This window comes from Prenolepis imparis, unplaced genomic scaffold (assembly GCF_030444845.1).
Source record: "Prenolepis imparis isolate NDT839.2.m4 unplaced genomic scaffold, iyPreImpa1.0 SCAF_2, whole genome shotgun sequence".
Taxonomy (NCBI): Eukaryota; Metazoa; Arthropoda; class Insecta; order Hymenoptera; family Formicidae; genus Prenolepis; species Prenolepis imparis.
The window spans coordinates 23,954,249-23,968,129 of record NW_028141160.1 but is presented as its reverse complement, the minus strand read 5'-3'; the positions used below and the strand labels follow the sequence as shown (position 1 = coordinate 23,968,129).

Here is a 13,881-nt window from a genome sequence, read left to right as displayed (position 1 = left end):
ACGCTGTTTACCGATGTCAGCCTCGAGGGAGGATCGGGCGAGAGGAGAGAAAGAGAGCGCGCGAGTTCTTTCTCTCCTTCGCATTCGATAAACGAGCTGCTGCCACGTACGTCAGAGTATTACGCGAAATTACAGATTATCGAGAGAGATTGATGAGACTTGTAATTGACTCGTAAATACGGCGCGTTCAACGGAGATTAACGAAAAAAATGCATTCGAGTGAATCAAAACAAATAAAAATTATCGCGCTTAAATGATTAATTGCTCCATTCGCTGCTTATCAAGAGGCGATTCATGATCGCGACATGTAGATGTAGATTATACACATGTTTCGAATCTTTTTTTTTTTCAATTTTCAATTTTTCTATTCATAAATTTGTTTCGAGAGTACGTCGGGGAGCATCATAATCGTATAATTGTGAGCGGAAACCGCAACTTTTAAATTAATTTAATTGGAAGCTATACTTTGTCATGCTGCTCGGACGATGCGATCTCAGTTTCAATAATTTTATATCAACGACCATTTTATTTTTTTATTTTTTTTATTTGTTTGACAACTTTTAAAGCGCGAGATGAGCTCGCGCACGTCGGACTAGAAATTTACTCGTTCTACTTGTGACTGCGATTGGCGATGGCGCGCGTTGGTGCTGTTCGTTTCGACGAAAAATTCGATGGTACTCACGATACGCGATATTTTTCTAAATTACTAGCACAATACTGTAATAATTGATACACGAGATTTCGCTGAAAAGCGAAGAATAGTATCGCTATATCACGATTTTATATATACATATATATATAAAAACTGTTTGAATACTTCGCGTGAATTCTCTATGAAAAATCTAAAAAAAAAAAAAAAAAAAAAGAATAAATCAGCTGCTTGACAATAATAAAATATAGGATATTTTCAGCGTTGCAAGCTGACTACTGTCATGTGGTCTTAAATTACTTGTTGCGAAGGTATATTTAGATTCGTTTTTCTCGTATAGAACGTAACGACCTATAATTGAAAACCCGAAGCAAAGACATGTGAATCACGTCTACTATGCGTCTACCTAGATCTGTCTGTCTCTTTCTCTAAAAGAAAAAACAAGCTTATTAGTTGCACAAGTCGGGATACGTCATTGCGTCACAATTGCGTATTAAAACTCGCATTCATTGCGGAATTCATTGTTTTGTTGGAATTCATTGCTCACGATCGAGTGGTCGGGGAAGCGCAACACGTGACATATACTAATGTGTGTAATTAGTTTTAAAAGATAATTAAATAATATATATATAATAAATATAACAGAATATAATTATACTCGTATGTATATATTTTTGTTCTTTTTTTTAATAGATTATCCGGTGATTTGTAAAGAAAATGTCTCGTTAGAAAAACTTATTTGCACAGAGAATACTTTCTACTTTCATCGTTGCTTTTTCGCGTAGCTTTTTCTTGTCTTATTTATTCTTTGATAAAACAAATAAATTGAGAATACAGAGAGACGATCTATAAATGCGAGGATTATTACGCCGGGGGCCGGCTTTGATAGATGTTTGCATCGTTTGCACAGATTTCTAGGATTCTCTCGTGCAAGTTACATTATATACGTTTGATAGTGTCTAGCTCCTGTTGTTTATTCGAAATGTATTTATCGACAATCCGTCGATAACGAGTTACATATACAAAAGCGTATGACAGCAGTTGCGGTTTAGCCGCAGTGTACCTACATTTAGCGCGATATTTATGGAGAGCTTGAGAAATGTAAATTTCGTATAGTTCAACATGATTGCAATTTAAACGGATGAATGTTAGAGTACTATTGTAGCTGATATTAAGCTGAATGTTACGCGGCAGAGATACGAGCTGAAATTTTTAAAGACGAACTTTACGTTTTACGTGACGTAAATTATGATTTTATAAATAATTTTAATGGAATAAATATAAATATCGAGACAATTATTTCAAAAGTATTTGAACTCTTTTCCAGGCCAAAGATACAAATCTGACGTGAGAAATATAAATAGATGCATTTTGGTGTTCGCGATCTGTGAACACGCGAATCTTTATCTTCGTGTTAAATTCTGACGAGGCAGAACCGATAAGGTTATCTAATGATGATTCGCACAAAGTGAATTATGATAGATTGCAGTATCCACTGCAATCGTCGGTCTGCATAGACGTGTTAATATAAAAGATATTGGGTGTAAGCGATCGCACGTACGTATATCCCCAAGGATTAATAAAAAAAGTTCCTCTATCTCTTTTATAAAATATTACCAAATCCGCAAGTATCAATAATTTTGTTAAGTGTCAGAATCTTTTATTTTATAAAAAATTGTGTACTTTTAATATTTTTCTCAAAGTATTCTCAAATAAGCAAATATAGATCCTTTGCGTCATTTAATTAAAATTTTTTTCTTAAATATCACAAAGATATCGAAATTTATTTCTTATTGTCGTATAATGTAAAAATGACAGTATAAAGGCAAAATTACACGTTCATTATTCTGCTGATGATGAACTAAGAGTTAATAAAGGAGATAGAAAAATCTCGCAAACTTTGCGCACGTTAGGGAGTAAGTTTATGACCAGAAACATGCCGGAAACAAAGTTGAAGAAAGTTGAATGAACTAGGAAAAAGTGAGCTTGTAGAAATTAGACTTTACGCGCAAAAATATTGCGTTTCGTTCTCCATTTATTTATTTATTTATTTATTTTTTTTTAAGCAAATACAAATAAATTACATGTTTCGAAGAGAAGTTATTTTGTGTGTATAGTATATAAAATGTAACGTCCTTCGGACGTCTTCGAGATTACTCGAAGCGCACACGTTACGTATCTCGCACGCACTCCCTCTTACTCACTCACACCGCGAAATTAATACGCTCGCGTAAGAAGCGGAGGAACTTTATTAAAAACAGTACGTAAATTAACTCAATGAAACACAGAAATATTAAATGCATTAATCCGTAAATCGGAAAACATCCGCGCAGACCAACAGCTGTCAGTCGACTTCACTACCACAACAACAACAGTCCTCCTAGCAACGTGCTCAGAGACGATCTTCCTTTCACAGATGACTGATGACGAACGACGAATGTAACGGGTCGTAAAACATAACGCAGGACGGACGTTACACTGCTTCCCTTCTAGTAAATTGTCGTCCCGACAATTCCATGAGAAATTTTAACTCCTCCAAGATGCTCCAGGAATTTCATCAGCGCTGCTGCCTTGAATTCCAACATCTATTTTTTTTCTAAGTGTCTTACTCCGGGAACTTTCCAATTGACATCCTCCAGGAAGTGGCCAGTTTCCAAGATGTACACTCCAGGAAAAGATCCCAACACTTTTGAAAAAAATGGAGTCGTTGCAGTGAATATCTGATTCTGCAATGACCTGAAGAACGCCTTCTTGTTCGTCATTTTCCTTCTTCAGACAAGGGGAGGGGGGGGGGGGGAAATGTTCCGTGGTCCCTTCGTCCAGAAAGACTCCCCAAGTCTCTACCTCGGCATTTGCCCAGAGTCTCACGGAAAAACCACGGCACAAAACCGTGAGCGAGGTAGTCTTCTTAATTTTCGATCTTCCTTGATATTACTCCATTTCCGATATTCAATATTCCTTTCTTTTTGAAATTTCCTTCTTTTCCAAGAAATTCTTGAATCTATAAAATAAATGACTTCGCCAGAACAATTCTTAAATAAAATTATTACTAAATCTAATTGGGTTTTGGATGAATTAATTTGTTATTTCCCTTTCATAAAAAGGTGCTAATCTATCTATATGTATTATCTTTTTTCTATGTCGAGCAGATTTTCGTATACACATAACTACATCATTGAGTTTTTTAATAATTAAATAAGGTCCTTCCCAATAACTTTGAAGCTTAGGAGCTTTTCCAATTTCTCTTCGAGGATTGAAAAACCAAACCTTTTGTCCCTCACTAAAAGAAATATATGTATATATGGGTGTAACCAAGTGTGTTGTTTTCCTATAATTTCCCATAAAAATGATATTTACGGCTTACAGGAATCCTCGTTTAGTTTCGTTGGAAAATGTACAAGGATTTTTCTCGCTCAAAGCTGCCGGATAGTTCTTTCATCGCGGATTCAAAACAACGACGATGTCGGAACGTGTTTTGAAACTGTGATAAATAAAAGCTATACTGAAAGAAGGATGAAGGAATTGTTGTTGCTCGCGTACGATGTACCATCATTGACCGAAAGATTGCGCATCAATTGATATTCCCTGGTTGACGCGTTATTGCACGCGGATTCATCTCATTCACTCAATCAGCGCAAACACTTATATATGTATATGTATAATATAAACTAACACGTTGACGCACTCTCGTTACTCACAAGTAAAGGTACCCAACTGTCACTCACAGATTTTAATGAAACTTTGCACACTTGTAAAACTATGTAAAATAATAGACACGTATTTTTTTTTATGCGCGGAGAAGCGATTTTAAGGGCAGAAACAACCCCTTGTATATATGGGGTGGTTTTCACGTTATAAATACATTCTTGACAATTTTTTTGAAAACTTTGAGGTATTATGGGGTTTGCGGGGTCGCAGAATTCGAATCTGTCATTATAATTTAAAAATACAAAATGGCTGATTAAATATAACGCCCATACTTTGTGAGTACTTTGTGGCGAAAATCATATTTTTTCTTATTTGTAGTATTATTGGTCGACAATTTTTAAAGGTACATGAAGTGTCTTGTTAAACAAGTTATTTGGAATTAATTTTTATTAAATTTAACAGTGCATACAATAATAGTTTCTTCAATAACAATTAGTATATTGAATTTAATTCATTAATTGTTTCTTTTGTTTTATCCCTACTACTTGTGGTATAGTCTGCCCTTAAAATCGCTTCTCCGCACATAAAAAAAAAAAAATACGTGTCTATTATTTTGCATAGTTTTACAAGTGTGCAAAGTTTCATTAAAATCCGTGAGTGACAGTTGGGTACCTTTACTTGTCAGAGAACGAGGAGGACTAATTCGATCTACATTCGCGTATCAATTTACCGTGATGATAATTTTATTAAAGCTCTCGCTCGAATAACAATCTTCTTACATTTGCATTGAGGGTTGTTTGCGTATCGGAAAAATATGGTGACGCTTTTCTAAATAATTCGGCGAATTCGAATCAAAGATTTTGGACGCAACCGGACTTACCGTATGGTCTGACTCGATCGAGCCTTTTCTACTGGAAACACAAATGAGGAATCGATCGGGATAATTATGGGAGATGAATCGATGATCATTATTTCTTATTCGATTTCATTTCGATTTCATTTCAAATGCATTTCATTATCGGTTCTTAAAATTCTCAATAGTGATTATTATTATAAAATAATGACATTTATATACATATATTCTTTTTACTCTCTACGTAATTTCTTATTAATTTCTACTAATTATTATTAGTCATTACTTTTGATATTATTTTATAATGAACCATTATTGAGTTCATTATATTGCACATAGTGTCACATTTGATACATATATATATTTATTTAATTATTAAGTTTATATGGAAAGTTAATTTAGTCGATAAATATTTGGGTATCGTCATCAATATTTATTAATTCGCGGAAAATTCGCGTATATGTGTAACATCGATAATTCCAATATAATTCGATCAATTGTCACTAGCACATTGATTAAATTATAGTTTAATTCTACATTACAAATGCGTTTCATTATCGGTTCTTAAAATTCCCAATAGTGAAATATTACGATAAAATTATGACATTTATATTCTTTTTACTCTGCGTAATTTACTACATAACAGATAAAATTGTAACAATAATACGAGAATTTGCCTCTTTAACGATCGTGCAATCAATCGGTATCGATGAAAATAAAGCACATATGCTTATCGAGAGTAAGAATACTTTTCTTGCAAGAGAGACAGAGAGGGGAATATTATATAATATGAAATGATTATACTATAGGTACGTTTCTTATACGTTCTTTGATATAATAGAATCCTTATACATTCTTTTTTGTTTTTTGCTCCTTTTCACATTGCTTTACTTATAGCTACAACGTAATAGAATATCTCACTCGGTGGAAATAACGTCTCGTTTGAATGAACGTCTTGAAAATGAGAAATCATGGTAGAGAGGATGACTGTGTCCCCGAGTGTTCGAAAAAACGTGCTCGATGAGGATTTTCTTTCTCGAGGAGAGAATCGGTTACTTTGAAGCGGGGAAACGGGTAGAAATATGAAATTCACGTGTGGCATTTATTCGATTTTATCCTTTTATACCATCCACGTTGTCTATTAATCGTTCGAGTTGCCTAATAAAAAGTCACGCATCGGGATCGACTAATTGCGCATTGATGACGAGATATCTAATCCAGCCCGGCGGACGCATCCCGATTCGTCTGGGTATTAATTAAAAATGACGCGTGACGAACTCGTTCGCGCACAATGGCAGAAGAAAAAAAATCGTGGTAGAGGACTAGAATCAGGCTGTAGAAATCAAGTTCTCCACTACTGACTCGTAGCGCGGTAATTGAAAGGCGAGACGGCAACCCTAAATTACGAGCGGCAAATTAAGCCCTCGGTGTTAATGAACCCGGACGATGACGACGACGACGACGACCATGGTGACGACGTTGATGGCAACATCTGCATTTCGCAAAAATGTTTATCTTCTCGCGCGTATAACGATACTCGCAAACACTGATATTGCAATTTTACACGGTAATAATGATTGTCGATAAAAATTTTGAAATAATTATAGAATTTTGTACAACAAGAATAATAAATTTTGAAATTATTATTTGGACTTTTAGAAAAAAAATATTTCAATTTTGTAAATAAGAATCTATTTTATTGAAAGGATCAGTATTAAAAATAATCGACCAAACTACCACAAATTACACTTTATTAAAAGTTACGACGTTTCGACCATATGGTTGTGGTCCTTTTCAAGTATACACTAAAATAATACAATTAATAAACTTATATTTCTAAACGGTTTGAATAAAGATAGTAATATGCATAGATTAAATTGGATATAAAAAGAGTACATACGTTATAAAATGTAAATCTTAGATAAGCATGTTCAGATAAAAATTCGCTCACATGTTGTCAACATTAAAAGGAGAGAACGTTAAGTCAGTATGAAACTTTGTCAATAACTAACTATATTAACTTCGGAAATGTGTTACACGATCTTTATTATTTTATCATAAATATTATTTAAGCTCTCCGTGTCCTTTTGAAGATTAATTGTATTCTTAAATTTTTTTATGTAAAACATTTCCGCAATTTCTCTCTTTCGCACATGTTTCTCATTATGTAATATGTTGAGTTTTGTCCAATCGAATTCATGTCCATATTTTATTTTATGTCTACTTATAACAGAGTGATTTGTTTAATGTAATTTAATATTTTTAAAATGTTCATTCGTACGAGTCCGTAAATGTCTTTTAGTTTGTCCAATATATGATGCATTACAATCTTTACAATCTAATTTGTATACATTTGTTCTGTCATCATTATAAAATGTCTTTACCACGTTTTATTAACATATTTAGTTTTTTATTTATTTTATAAACTACTCTATTGAGTCAAGCTTGACAGTTCTAAGAAGCCTTATCTATATAGATGAAAAATAAGTTGAAAGAAAAATAGAATAATCTCTTTTGACAAGATAGAAAGATCGCTAATACACATATTTTTTATATCTGTAAGTACAATAACAGTTAAACTGTTGGAGTCGAGAGAAAAAGCTTCTTTTTTTACTCTCTTTCCGCATTAACTTTCAAGTATTAAGTAATTAAGTGTTAGCGGCTTGTTTCACACAATAGAAAGATCCCAAGGATTCAAAGTATCGGCACTATTGACAGTCTAGCGTTAGAAACTTATTGGGTGCAAGAGTTGCGTAACTCCGCCGAATTTCCAAACTAATTTAACAAGACGAAAGTTCTGTCTCTTTCTCTCGTTTCCGCGTTGGTGCGTGCTTTAACGCGAATCGAGGAATATAGAAAGCTTGGGATCAACCGGATGTCCTCATGGCAAGCAATTCGCGCGCAAAGTGAGTCTTTTCATCTGCTGTCCTCCATTGAAATTAACCATCTCACGAATCATCCTGTGATGGATGGCGGAGAACAAAGCCGGTAAAAGGGTGTTTGCTCTCCGATCGAGCAGGCTTCTAGAGAAGGAGAGAAAAAAAAGTCACGTGCGATAACCTGACCTGGTGGTAAATTATATTCGCGGTTTATATTTAATTTGTATAAGATCAGCTTTTTCGAATCTTTTCTCTCCGCATCATCGACGCACAAATATGACGCAAAAGTTTGAGATAAAGGAGCATAATCGCAACGTGAAGAAACACGCGGCCTAAATATAGGCCATCGTGCAATTCAACACGAGCGATGAATGTGATGAGAGATGAGAATAAGGAAAAAAAGCCATGTCTGCAAAACTTTTTTTTCTCCATCCAAAATCTGTAAATATAAATTCGTAAATAAATATGCCGATACGTTATCGCGTCTCTGTATGTGGTCGTCTCGTCTATATGTTTCAGATGAACGTTGTTAATTTACATTCTTCCTGCACGATGATACTGCTCGGCATTTTGGCGTCTACGACGATAATCGGCCTCACAAGTTCCGCTCCTCTGTCATCGTACGAAAGAAGGGAGGACGTGTCGAACGATCGTCCGAAAATTTTCCTGCTGATGGATCAAAGGATACCAGAACTGGAGGTATGTTTTTTTTTCTTTCTATTTATTAGGACGATGCCTCTAAATGACGCGCGACATTTGCTCGCGGCGTAAAAATCGCACCCTTTTCTCTCTAATCGAAGACGGCGGATGATACGTCTGTAAAGCGTTGGTGTGAAAAATGCTGTTAGACTTTTTAGAGTTAGAGGATAAGACGAAAAAAACGTAATTATTCTCGAAAGAATGAGATATCGAATCCATTTATATTAATTGCTCCGATAATTGTGACGAGAAATTTCGTGCGTATAAATTTCGAATGCTTTTAAATTCAAGACTTATTTTTGCATCATTATATATACATATGTATGTACATATATCTCTAATTTTTAATGAAAAATATTTTCAATTCTCTTAAAAGAGTTACAAAATGCAAATCAGAGGCATTTCATTGAGGTGATAAGAGGGTATCTATAATCCGTCGATAAATCCTTAATGCGTTAAAGGCCTTGCGGATATTACGCTTGAATATGCTTGCGAAACAACAACAATCAACAACGTTCCAAGTGCGAGGACTGCGAGGACTATTGTGCCGACACGACGAGACACATGCCGGATCGCGCTTGGTTTACACAAGCTTACGCTTTATGTTTTGAATTGTTAATTGTGCGTAGGATCGACTAGTAATGCAGTATATCCACTTTACAGAGATAACACATATACGTATATACAAGACACAGGAGATGCACGATGCACGCGGTAAGCGCGCTTCTCGGTTCTCGGTTCTCGGTTTCGTGATCGGCGTGATGGGAAATGACGTAAACATATACGTATACAAGAGAGTGAATCGGAAGAGAATCCGATTCATGAATGAAGATATTCCCTCTTCCTAGTTTTAGAAATGCGCACACGTGGGAGATCTCACGTCGCGTTACATCGGATTTGCGTCCCTTTCCGTGTATGTACATCCTATACAGAGATTTCTTTCGGAGCGGGGATAGGTTTTGAAAGCTTTGAGGATCGAAGACGCGTCTTCTCGCTTTACATACTCTGCCGAAAGAGTAAAAATTGAAATATTGCGTGTTTTTCAACAATAGAATACAGTCATATGTTGCGCGACACAGTGTTACATTACTTGTATCTAGCTGGAACGCTTAACTTTTTTACTTTACCCTATATTAAGACACCCTATACTTATTATTGTACTTTCCACGCGCGATTTATCGTATTTAATATTAAACATCGTAAAAAGATATGAGAAAGAAATTAGAAAGGTTCTCTTTAATTAAATTAAATGGTAAATTCGGACTAATTAAGAGCCACGTGCGCTAATTAATGCGCAAAATTATATGTGGTTAAGCTTCATTTATTTAATACGTTTCGGTCTTTGTATCAGACCATCTTCAGCTTAGAGTTTATTAATTGTGCACGTGCGAATAGTTAATTAGAACGAACGAAAAATAAGAAAAAATCTGACGAGTCTCCTGATCGTAAAAAGATCGTATATAAAATATGTATTTTTTTGTCAAATAATATATGTGTAAAAATAAATTCGTTACATTTTGTTCTTTAAAAGCAGTTTATTTTCAAAAACATTATTATTTATGAAGCATAAAATAGTGTTTACGTACATGTTACGTACATAATACGATCTCGCGATAATAAATAAAATTATTATTGATATCAATTCTTGATCGCATACGTTACCAATTTTCTTGAAGCCTTTTCCATTATTTAACACACATAGATTATTAAACTGTCCGAAAAGCAGCTTTTTACAAACAAATGTGACATGTATATGTGATTTTCTTTGACCAAACGAATGAAAAAATTGAAAAAATCAGACGGAAAATAGAGTAGACGAAAAACTTGCAAGCGCGACCGAAGGCAACGAAGAACTTGCATTCTTGAATTTTTTATTCGCATTTCAAGATATATTGCGTAAAAGTATGTCACATTATTCACGTGACATTCATTATTTGCTCTTTGCCGTAAGTGCGCATCTTCCGATTCGATGCATTATGCAGGATAAATTGAAAGCTCTCTTGCGAGAGCTACTCCGTTGCTCGAGAGGTCGCACTTTCGGATGTCATTACGTAAAATTCGTGCAAAATTCGCAATTGCTCGAAACATGATTGTATGTAAATTGAACATTATGCGATCGAAAGCGAGAGAGAGAGGGGGGGGGGGGTGTGGAGGGCAGTTTCAGAGGAAAATTTCATTTTCGAAAATATGCAATAAAATATACGGTCTATTAATCTTGCTTAAATTCATTATTCATCTATCGCTCGCTTTAATCCGAGATGATTTTCATAATCGCAGGATTAATATTTAATGCTAAATATTTTAATGGCGTTATAAACGCCTACACCTCGATCTTTAAAATCCCAAGGTATTTTTTATTACCTTATGATACTTAAAATTTGTTTTGACAATAGACTCCTATTTGCTTTCATGGGTTTGTGTTCTCTCTCTATATAATGTATTATAGCATTAATGATTTTAAATTGTAATGTGTTATAATTTAGAACGAAATATTGGGCAACGAGCTCGGATCGGACGTGACGCGCGCCAAGAGAATCGGGTCCTTGTCGATCGTCAACAACATGGACGTGCTGAGGCAGAGGGTCCTGCTGGAGCTGGCTCGTAGGAAGGCTCTGCAGGACCAGCGGCAGATCGACGAAAATCGTCGCGTCCTCGAGAGCATCGGCAAAAGATCGGTGTCGGGATCGGATGCAGGCAGGATCGCGGCGAGATCCGGCAAATCGAGGAACAATCGAGGCGAAGAATCGCCCGCGATGCCCAATAGATTCGAGTGGATCGAAGAGGACGATCCTTTGTTCCGCGGATCGCAAGACGATCGAATGACTAGAGTACGAGAGAGTCGCACATATTCTTTCTTCTAGATTTGTTTCTTATTTCTTATTTTCGTTCAAAACTCGTTTCAAAAGATTGCATTGCAACGAAAAATTATTAAATAAGCCAATTCGTAATTTCTAGGTAGATGTGAGATAGAGATAAAGATTTATGTAAGAAAAGATTATAATTTGATTAAAATTGTATAAGAGTGTACATTAATAATAATATTAATCTTTCAGGTGCAGGCTAACGAACTACGTCTGTTGTAACCGCGTCCACGACCTGCAAAGAAAAACTCCAGATCCGATATCTTAGCTCTATTGCTATATGCGACTTTTAATCGGCCATTATTATTAATAAGTTATATTATCGATTGTTCTTGTTTTTCGTTATTTATCTACATTTCTCGCGTGACAAATAGTTTACGGCAGTTGCGACAGGCGATACAAGTGTAAAAAAAAATTGCTGAATTTTACAAATTAGTGTGTAAAACAGATATGCGAGCAAATTCAAATTGAGAAATCAAAATACCTTTGCGGCATAATATTCTCGACTCCTCTTCTATATATTTCTATTAATTTTAGTGTTTTAGTTTATTTATTGAGGCAGATTGTAATATATTATTTAATGCACGATACGGCATTTGTGGTTTGGCAAGAATAAAAAATCGCGATTGCATTGTTCGAAGATACGATATATGTACGATGATGTATGTATGATAGATTCGTGACTATTGCGCGTTTAACGTTCTCCAAAACAAACGCGCAGAGATCTGAAAGCTTTATCCAAGAGCTTTACTTACCGTTCCTTTCTTATATCTTAGCTTCTTCGGACATGGAGAATGGTGTAACGAAGCAGTATTATACATTGTGATCTTGTGGTCTAAGAATTCTTCTATATTTCGCAGAGAATATATACCCCCGTTCCTCTTAGCGTGTATTTAGTTGTGTATCCGCAGAGCACTTATCAATTATTCGCATTTGCAAAAGACGATGCGACATGTGAGAGCGACGCGTGAGTTGATTAAACTTACAAAACTTCACTTTTGCCAACCTCTATATAAATGTACAAATACTTCGTTATATTCGATAGCGATATCGCCTTTCTCGTGTATATCCAGCGTCGATCGTTGGATGTGACAGGCACTCGACTGCATGTATGTGTACCTGCAGTTTGCAACTCTGAACGAAGTCTATTTTCTGCATAGTGTGTTAATCAAAGAAATTGTCCACGAATTGATATAAATATATAATTACTTAAATCTTGTGAAAGGATCCGGAAATCAGATATACTATTTAATGTTGAGAGAAGACTATTATAATACATGATAAGATCGATAAAGTACAACACATGTATTCTACATACTAATTTAGAAATAATTTTATATGTATCTTTTATTTTTGCTTGATTTTAAATTTAAATTTAATTTTTATTAAACGATAACGATGCGATTGTTTTTCTTTTAACTTTGATTATTAACTATACGCGATTGTTTCTTATCGTCTCTTCTTGCTGGTGTATATTTACACAATTGTTATTTATCGCAACAAGAGTACAAAAGCAGCGATTATCGAACAGTGTTTAAAATAATATATGGGATTATTTTAAGATGTCGCGGATGAAAAATACAGCAAATAAAACATGTATGCATTATTACTATGATTATTTAATACGCATTCGATACGATTGTCACACACAAGAATGAATCTAAAAAAGAAAAAAAAAAAAACTTGAAATTGTTTCAATTTGTTTCATCAAAATGCGATCTTAGGATATCCAAAAAAATGTAGTGATTAAATCTCTTTCAATAATATATCCATCTCTCAGTGTTATATTATATTATATATAGAACTTAGAATATATAGAGATACTATTTCTCTTTTGTGGGTCGAAACCTTTTTATTAAAAAAAAACAAATTTAAATATTATGTAAAGATATATCTGTCGAAAAAAAACGATTTATGAATATATTGAAATATGTATGTTGTATGTTACGCATATAGATCTCATAGCGCGATAGATAATTATTTATTTTCAAAAACATAATTAAACATATAGTTTTTTTATGTATAGATTGCCTGCTATTATTTTGTTATGATATCGAATCGGTGGCAGCTAATAAAAATATTGAATTGTGTGATACACGTGAATTAATGATAATAAATTTCGTTTAAAGCCAGCGATGAATATCTTTTCGTACGTCCCTATACATATAAAAAAGGATCGTAGTTAACGAATAGCATACATGTAACTGTCATTATTTTCGACCACAATCACAATTTTTCTTAAAAAAAGTTTATTTTTATATTCATTGTCAAGATGCTTACATAATATTATTA

At 34.5% G+C, this 13,881-nt stretch overlaps 1 protein-coding gene across 5 annotated transcripts in view; it reads left to right on the top strand.

The window, feature by feature from the left end:
* The window catches only part of Dh44 (corticotropin-releasing diuretic hormone 44), a 38,284-nt gene extending 24,436 nt beyond the window's left edge, over positions 1-13,848 (top strand). For 4 of the 5 annotated variants that reach the window (XM_083032576.1, XM_083032578.1, XM_083032575.1 and 1 more), the window contains 3 exons: positions 8,549-8,728; positions 11,212-11,556; positions 11,782-13,848. In XM_083032576.1, the coding sequence (XP_082888702.1) occupies positions 8,549-8,728; positions 11,212-11,556; positions 11,782-11,811 (555 nt within the window). In that variant the 3' untranslated portion in view covers positions 11,812-13,848. Of the gene's footprint in view, positions 1-2,132; positions 2,207-8,548; positions 8,729-11,211; positions 11,557-11,781 lie in introns of those variants that run through there. The other variant, XM_083032577.1, reaches the window with a different exon arrangement.
* Positions 13,849-13,881: the final 33 nt, after the last annotated feature.